We start from the raw sequence: 8,253 nt of genomic DNA on the forward strand, positions 1-8,253 counted from the left end.
CCCCAGGGGGGATGGCCATGCTGCAATCACTTCTCCTCCATTCTCCTCTCGGGATCTAGGGCATGCACGCACACACGCTCGGCATGAGAAAGTTGTACTTCTTTTATGATCAGTTTTAATAAAAGTGCTGCATGCTTATGAACATTTAATGAAAAGCAGATATTATTCTAAGATACCTTTCACTTGTCATATTAGCAAACATATCACATTCCTGCCCAGGTCAGCAGTGTCATGGAAGCTGAGAAAATCTTTAAGGACTATAAAGGTAAATAATAATTTGATAATTGATATTCAAATGATAATTTGAATTAAGATGAAAGTTATAGGTCTCTGTAAATGCACAGTCACTGAACTGTACTCTTGAGAGAATTCAGTGGCATGTGAATTATATCTCAACAGTATTTTCAAAATGCTTAAAATACAGATTATTTGACACATCAATTTCACTACTATGAATGCATCTTCCAGAACATGTTTTCTTACCTGATAAAAGGAAATTATAAAATGATATAGAATCAAATAATTATAACTGTTTGCCTTTTAAAATAAATTTGTAGAAGAAAAGATATAAAATTTCACTTTTAAAAATAGAATTCACAGCAAATAGAAGCACAAATCATCTGCACCATCCAATTTCATTCTACATACAATCAACAGGTCATATTAGAGAGACTGGATTAAAACAAAGGGAGTGTGAAATCTCACTAAATTAAGAGACAATGCCCAAACTCATCCAGATCTTACTTTGATTGCTTTCAGTTCTTGAGCTGTTTTGTCTTCTTCCAGAACTGCCCTGACCTTTTGTCCAATACTTAGAGCAGTATTCTCAGTGACAACATCAAAAGTGAAGTAGATCCACCGATCAATGAAGCCATAATTACCATATAAATGTGTTACAACTCCCTGTATATGCTTCAAATGGGTGATAGCTATGAGATAGGCAAACAAAGGTTACATTAGTAATCTGATGTCCCCCAAACAAAAAGAAATCCTTCACTGACCATCTGTGGAATGCTGGGAACATTTCTGAAATTCTCTGTTACTGCTTTCACCTGTCAAACTAGGACAGGTGACAATTTCTCAATAGGATTGTTGTGACTATGGAATCAAACCTGCACAAATTAGAGTGTAAAGGTTACTGGATATCATCACATCTGCATATGAGAATGTTTAAGCTTTCACTATTATTACCTGCCATCATTTTCACCAACATAAGTGACATGACCTACAGATTCTCGATCTTATCTTCCCAGACAGAGCACAAAGATGTATCTGGAGATTTAGATTTAGCCCCAAACCATATCTAAATTGTTCTTTAAAAGAAAAAAAAATAATTTGCACAAGAAAATCTGCTGATATACAGCATCTGACTGTAGCAGTCCACCTACACAAAGTCCCCTGCACTCCAGATATGTGACTCGTCCACTTGGTTTCAAATGCGTGCCTGTCTGGGATACAAAACCAAATTGAACCTCAGATTAGGGAACATTGTTGCTCCCTTGTTAAGATGAAAAGGGCAGGAGTTGCACAAGGCCTGTGGGGTATGCATGGCTTTCTCAGCCAGCACCTTCCCAACTTGGACTAAGGAAGTGCATGAGCCTTTCACGAATGGCAGCCTAACTATTGGGCACTGGGAGATTTGGGGACGCCCTACTCCCATGGATCCATGCACAAACTATACACGAGATGGATCCACTGCTCACCACCTACCCACCCACCCACCACCACCCCTTGTCCTGGTCCCCGTGCACTGAGTGTGTGACACCACAGCCCGCTGATAAGCGGTCAAAGAAGCCCCCTGCGGAGGCTCCTTGCGTCGGTGACTAAGGGACATACAGAGGGGTACCTTGCTGGAGCTCGGCCTGCTGGGAGTGCTGCTCCTGGGCGGGGTCTGCCCTCCTCTGGAAGAAGGCCAAGGCTCGTCTCAGAAGCCTGAGCATGGTGTCCTCGTCACCACAGACAGACCTGGGCACTGCGCGAGACGTGAAGCTCGACGTCGGCCTTTGCCGGCCTTCTCTGGTCAGAGCTGCCGGGGGCGAGCGACCTCCTGCTTCTGTCTCTCGGCGTGCCAGGTGAGCCCCAAGCACTAGTGAACCGTTCCAGAGGAGGGAACCTCCGGGAGAGCCCCTGTACACCTCCTGGACGCACGGGGACCCAGCGCCCCACCACGTTCTCGAGGCCAAGAAAATGGCGCCCGCGGCCCTGAGGGGAGGAGCGTGTGTCTCCACGCCCCCTGCCTCCTATTGGTGCGGGCCTTGCGCGTGCTCGTGCTGCAGCCCCATTGGCTGCTGGCAGGAGGGCCAGCTGTGCGAAAGCGCGTGTTCAGGGAGCAGAGCATGATGGGTACATCGGTGTTCTGGGGTGGCACTGCCATGCTGGCTTTCCTGTGGTCAGTAGGAGACAGGGAGTTGGACCCATGGCTTCTCCCATCAATGCTCAGGGTTCCACTGGGGTAGCCTCATGAAGGTGGCTTGGGGGGTCTGGCTTTGCGTGTGCTGAGGTACAGGCCCTCTCCTCTGAGGAACCCGGTCAGGACGCACATTGCTCCAGCCACAGGCCATGTTCCTGAGGCCAAGATCATGGTGCCCCAGCATTGATTGCAGGAGCTGTGTGTTTCCACACCCACCGTCCTCTATTGGCTGGAGGAGCACATGCGCCCACTTGCCGCATTCCCATTTGCTTATGGCAGTAGGGGGCATGCCTTGCAGAAGCCGGTGAAAAGCGGTGACAGTTTGAGAGCTCCGTTATCGTTCTCTGGGTGGGGGTGGGGGTGGCTTGTTGCTTCTCCTGTGTCTGCTGGTTGAGGACACATGTAGCTCCACCTGTGAACTCTGAGGCCATCACTAGTGCAGCCTCAGGAGTGACTTGGGAACTTGGGCCCTGTGTGTCCTGAGGGGGTACATGGTATCTTCTATGAAGTTCCCTCAGGGTTGCACAATAGCTGTTGGGCACATGTCTCTGCTGTGTCTGCTGCTGATGGGCAGATTCTGCCCTCTTCCAGAACATGGATACAACCTTTCTCAGAATCCTGAGCTTGGTGTCCTCATCACCACAGGCCTGGGCAAAGCTCAGCAGAGTGGAAGTACGAGGACTGCATTGAGGGTCCCCCTTTGGTTACAGTGGCCTCTCAAGAGCAGCCTCTCCTGCTTCTCTTCCTCACAATAACGAGATGGGACTCAAGTGCAAAGGAGCCAGCCCTGAGGAGATCCAGCTTGCCAGGGCCACCCCAGAAGCTCCAACGTATCTATCATTTTCTTACTCCCTAGTGCAGTCTTTCTAGTTCCAATCCCTCTTTGCCTCTATCCAATGGGGATACAGCATTGAGTGCACATGCTCCTGCAGTCACTAGAGGTATCTATAGTGATCAGAGTGGTAATGGGGCTTCAGGCTGTGTGGGGCCCCACAGGGGCCTCTCTTAAGTTTTTTTTCTTTTCTTTTTTTTTTTTTCTAAAGGTTTTTCCATAGGGCATTTGCCCTTGCCAGAAAAAGAGATAGAGAAAAATCAGTTCCCTGGGGGGATGATCACGCTACAATCTCTTCTTTCTCCACTCGGGATTTTAAGCATGCAATCACATGAGACTGGCCTATTTTTCAAGCCTCTGACCTGGGATTCAACTTGTATAGTCAGCCTTTGGCATCCAACTGCTTTAGGAATTCTGCCATCTGCTGGCCCCAGATCAATGCTTCCCTAAAGAGAGAGAGAGAAAGAAAGTGATCACTCCCCAGGGTTGATGGCCATGCTTCAATCCCTTCTCTTCCATTCTGTTCTTAGGATTTGGGGCACTCATGTACATGCACCTGGTGTGAGTTTCAAGATTCTGGAACTGGTATTCAGAATGCACAGTCGGCCATGCAGCATCCAGCTGTCTTAAACAACATGCCATCTGCTGGACCCAGATCACTAGAAACTGTGAGAGATCTGTGACTCATGCTTATGGAAGTGCTTGCTTTTATAACAGAGAAGGACATGATGCCTGAGCAAGTGCCTGCCACACGCTAGAATCCTTATGAATCATTATATTGCATAAAGATTCCACATAACTGTGTCACCGACATCTTTCCTTTATCACTTTTTCAAATTTTAGAGGTAGATTGTAAAGTCATCCAGAGAGACTGAAGCTCTTATGTGTTACAATTTACCGACTTCATATATATTTTGTAACACTGCAGTAGTGCCAAATATTCTGGACTTCAGGAAATGTCTCAGAGTAGGTAATGTTATTCCAAACCCTGGATCTGGTCATGAAATTTAGTGACTGAATCTATAATTCTCTTTCTCATGCTCCATTGCCTGCTCCAGTAATTACCACCACCTCTGAAATATCCAAGCAAGTACATTGAGTGTCTCCGTGCATGTGCTCCCAGGATGAGTTCACAAAGCTTAGTATGACCAGGGAACTGTAAGTTATATGTACACCATAATCTCCATAATTCTCATTTCACATTGAGAGTTCCAGGGCCCATGTAGACATAGCATGAGCCAATGAAGGATCAAGACCGAAGGATGTCCAATGACTTCAGGGTCATTTTTTAAACTCTCCCAAAGCATGTCATCCTCCTCTTAGAGTCATATTTTTCATACCTAAAGTGAGTGTTAGGAGAACACTGTCCTCTGTGTATCTTGTTTGTTACAGAGGTTGTGATGAAGGAAAGTAAACAGGTCATTTCATGTTAAGTGGTGTGGGTCTCTGAATGAGTGAGGTCGGTGACTGTGTTGAATAAAAAGGATTTGCAATAAAAATAATCAAAAGTCATATAGCCTTTTCAAGCACGTATACAAAGTGCATTAAAAATCCTAACGAAGGGCCACTCCCACATGGCCTACTATGATTTGAGTCCTGGACTCAGTGGCTTGAAACTCATGCTGGGTGCATGAGCATGCATCCCCCAATTACCAGGAGGAGTATGGAGGCTAAAAGATTGTGGCATAGTCAGTCCCCCTGGGCGTTGTGATTTCTCACTTTCCTTCTCTCGTCTCTCTCTCGCACTCCAGAGAGCTCACTCACTGTAAGACAAAAACCTCTACAAAAAAAACTAAAGTAAAATCTTGATTTTTCTGTCATATAAATGAACAAGAGGAAATATGAGTGTTAATCCATACAAACTTTTTTATTGGTTGAGTTTTATTCAATAAAATGAACTACAGCCTGGAATATAATTTCATTGTTTGGACTTTGTAGAAATGGATGCTTTTCAGCTGGTTTGGTTTCACTCTTTTTCCTTCAATTAGGACTCATGTGGTGAGCTTCTAAGGAGGAATGAAACACTCTAACACATTAAGATTCACTTTTTTGGGGAGAGGTTTTTGGTGTAGTGTGCATGTGCTTGCCATAAAGACAGAGAGAGAGAGAAAGCAAGAAATCACACCCCAGGGGGATGGCCATGGCCTTCTCTCCATTCTCCTCTCAGGATTTTGGGCATTGACATACAAGCGCTCGGCGTGAGTTTAAGCCACTGGGTCCAGGACTCAAACAGCGGTTGACTACATGGGAGTCCAGCGACATAGCCATTATGCCAACTGCTGGTCCCTAAGATTTACGTTTTATTTATTTATTTTCATTGTACATTTTGCCAGTTTTATTGGGCTATAATTAACAATATAAGTTGTACATATTTTAAGCATACATCATCCTGATTGATATATGTCTACATTATTAAAAGTTGCCCCAATTTAGATAATTAACACCTAGATCACCTCACATAGTTTACCTTTTCATGATTTTGTGATGAAAATACTTAAAATCTCCTCTCTTAGAAAATATCCAATATAACTACACAATTACTAATGATAATCACCATACCAGGGCAGGCAATTGATGTGGTGGTTAAGGACGCTGGCCTCCCACATGGTTGACTGTGATTCGAGTCCTGGACCCATTGGCTTGCTTTCTCACTTTCTCTCTCTCTCTCTCTGTCCCTCTCTGGTAAAATTAAAATAAGTAAATAAAATAAAGTTCAATTAAATAATTTTAAAAAATTAACACACTGAAAGTCAGATCCTCGGGGTTGGCAAGTGGCATGGAGGTTAAGGGCGCTGGACTCCCACATGGCTGACCACGGTTCAAGTCTCAGACTTGCTTTCTCACTTCCTTTCTCTCTCTCTCTGTCTCTCTCTGATCAAACTGGAAAATAACAATGATAATAAATAAAGTTAAATAAAAATAATTCTTTTTTTTTTTTAAAGTCAGATCCTCACAACATATTATAACTACAACTTGGTGCCCTTTGACCAACATCTCCCCATTGCCACCATTATCCAGCTTCTTGTAACCACTGCTCTATTCTCCAACTCTAAGGATTCAACCCATATTTATATTGGTTTATTTTTAAGGTTGTCCATATAGGTGATATACAGCATTTGTTTTTCTGTATCTGGCTCATTTTGCTGAATATAATATCCCCCAGGTTCATCCATGTTGTATAAATGGCAAGATTTCCTTCTTTTTATGTTTGGGTGATATTCCATCCTATACATCTCTTACATTTTTCATCATCCATTTATCTATGGATGGACCTTTAGGTCATTTCTATGTCCTGACTGTTGGGAATAATTCTGCAGTGAGTATGAGAGTATAGATATTTCTTTGACATTCTCTTCTTCCATTGGATATATATCCAGTAGTGGGATTGCTGGATATTATGATAGCCTTATTTAACTTTCATGAACAATCTCCACACTGTATTCTGTACTGAGAGTACCAATTTGTGATCCCACCAACATTGTAGAAGGATTTCTTATTCTCCATATCATTCATTAGCCTTGAGGGTATACTGGAGTTGCTTCAATATTGTCTCAGACATTTTCATGTATATGGTATATACTGCCACCCAATTGTGGGGATGCTTTAATGTACATACATTGTTTACAAAGAGATTTTTGGTGACTGTTTAAAGTCAATTAAAGTCACCTTTTATATTCTTAATGTGATTCTGTCACGCACAAAAAAATATAGGTGCAAGACCCCTAGTGAAACAGATGAGATATAACCTAAACTCCTTAAATGTTACTTCAGAACATGACTCACTCCAGTATACACCCCTTCCAAAATCAATACGAAAAAAAAAATGTGTATTTTTTTTTTAGAGAGGTTTTTGCCATAGGGCACGTGCACTCGCCAGAAAGGGAGAGGGAGAGAGAGAGAGACAGACAGAAAGCAAGAAATCACCCCCCAGGGGAGATGGCCACACCACAATCCCTTCTCCTCCATTCTCCTCTCAGGATCTTGGGCACACATGCACAAGTGCCTGGTTTGAGTTTAAGCCACTAGGTCTGGGACTCGAACTGCGGTTGACTACATGCAAGTCCAGTGACATGGCCATTACGCCAACTCCCCAAAAATGTGCATTTTGACATTATTTAGATAAGTCATTCTTCATTCAGTACCACACAGACAGGTTTACTATAAACTCTCAGTGCTAGAGCTTCCAAGTAGATCTGGCCTCAGTCTCTCTCTCTCTCTTTTAATTGCAGTCTGAAAACAGCCGCTCTTTATTTACTGACAAGATTACAAAAATAATCATGGTGGATAACTTAATTCATCCTTCTAATAAGTCTGCTGATCTGGTCTTCCCTGTTGCCAGCATGTCCACCTTCTACAAAATGGGTGGTCTTTTTCTTCATTCCACCTCAAGGAGAAGATAATTTGAAGGGCCACAGGAAATTATTTGCTTCTTTGAAGCATTTTCCAACAGTATAGATTTTATGAATCAGATCCTCCATGCAGATGATGCCAAATTTACCAAGAGATCGAGCAATCAAAGTTATCTGTCAAAGTGATTCACTTCTTATTGATTTTGCCGTAACCACACTTGTAGATCAGTTCATTTACTGACTTCAGGTTCGGGTACTCCCATGAAATACATGGTTCCACAATTCTCAGCATGTTAATTGAGGCCTGGTTGAGCTTAACAAAGGTGCCATTGAAGATCTGGCGGATTTTTTTTTTTTTTTTGGAGAGGTTTTTGCTATAGGGCACGTGAGCTCGTCAGACAGACAGAGAGAGACAGAGAGACAGAAAGCGAGAAATCACCCCCCAGGGGGTATGGCCACGCCGCAATCCCTTCTCCTCCGTTCTCCTCTCAGGATCTTGGGCACGCACGCACACGCACCCGACGTGAGTTTTAAGCCACCGGGTCCCAGACATGAACTGCGGTCGACTACGTGGGAGTCCAGCGACATAGCCATTACGCTAACTACTGGTCCCAAGATCTGGTGAATTTGAAGCTGCTACACCTTTTGAACCTTTGGGGTCA

General features: G+C 43.7%; 1 protein-coding gene across 1 annotated transcript in view; it reads right to left on the bottom strand.

Moving 5' to 3' along the window:
* Positions 1-1,940, bottom strand: part of LOC102475629 (cancer/testis antigen 55-like) — a 15,466-nt gene extending 13,526 nt beyond the window's left edge. The window contains exons 1-2 of the mRNA XM_027767140.1: positions 1,847-1,940; positions 745-929 (exon numbers count right to left, since the gene is read on the bottom strand). Of these exons, the coding sequence (XP_027622941.1) occupies positions 745-929; positions 1,847-1,940 (279 nt within the window). The remainder of the gene's footprint in view (positions 1-744; positions 930-1,846) is intronic.
* Between the last annotated feature and the right edge of the window lie 6,313 nt (positions 1,941-8,253).

The sequence above is a fragment of the Tupaia chinensis genome, unplaced genomic scaffold (genome assembly GCF_000334495.1).
Source record: "Tupaia chinensis unplaced genomic scaffold, TupChi_1.0 Scaffold143946_1, whole genome shotgun sequence".
Lineage (NCBI taxonomy): Eukaryota > Metazoa > Chordata > Mammalia > Scandentia > Tupaiidae > Tupaia > Tupaia belangeri.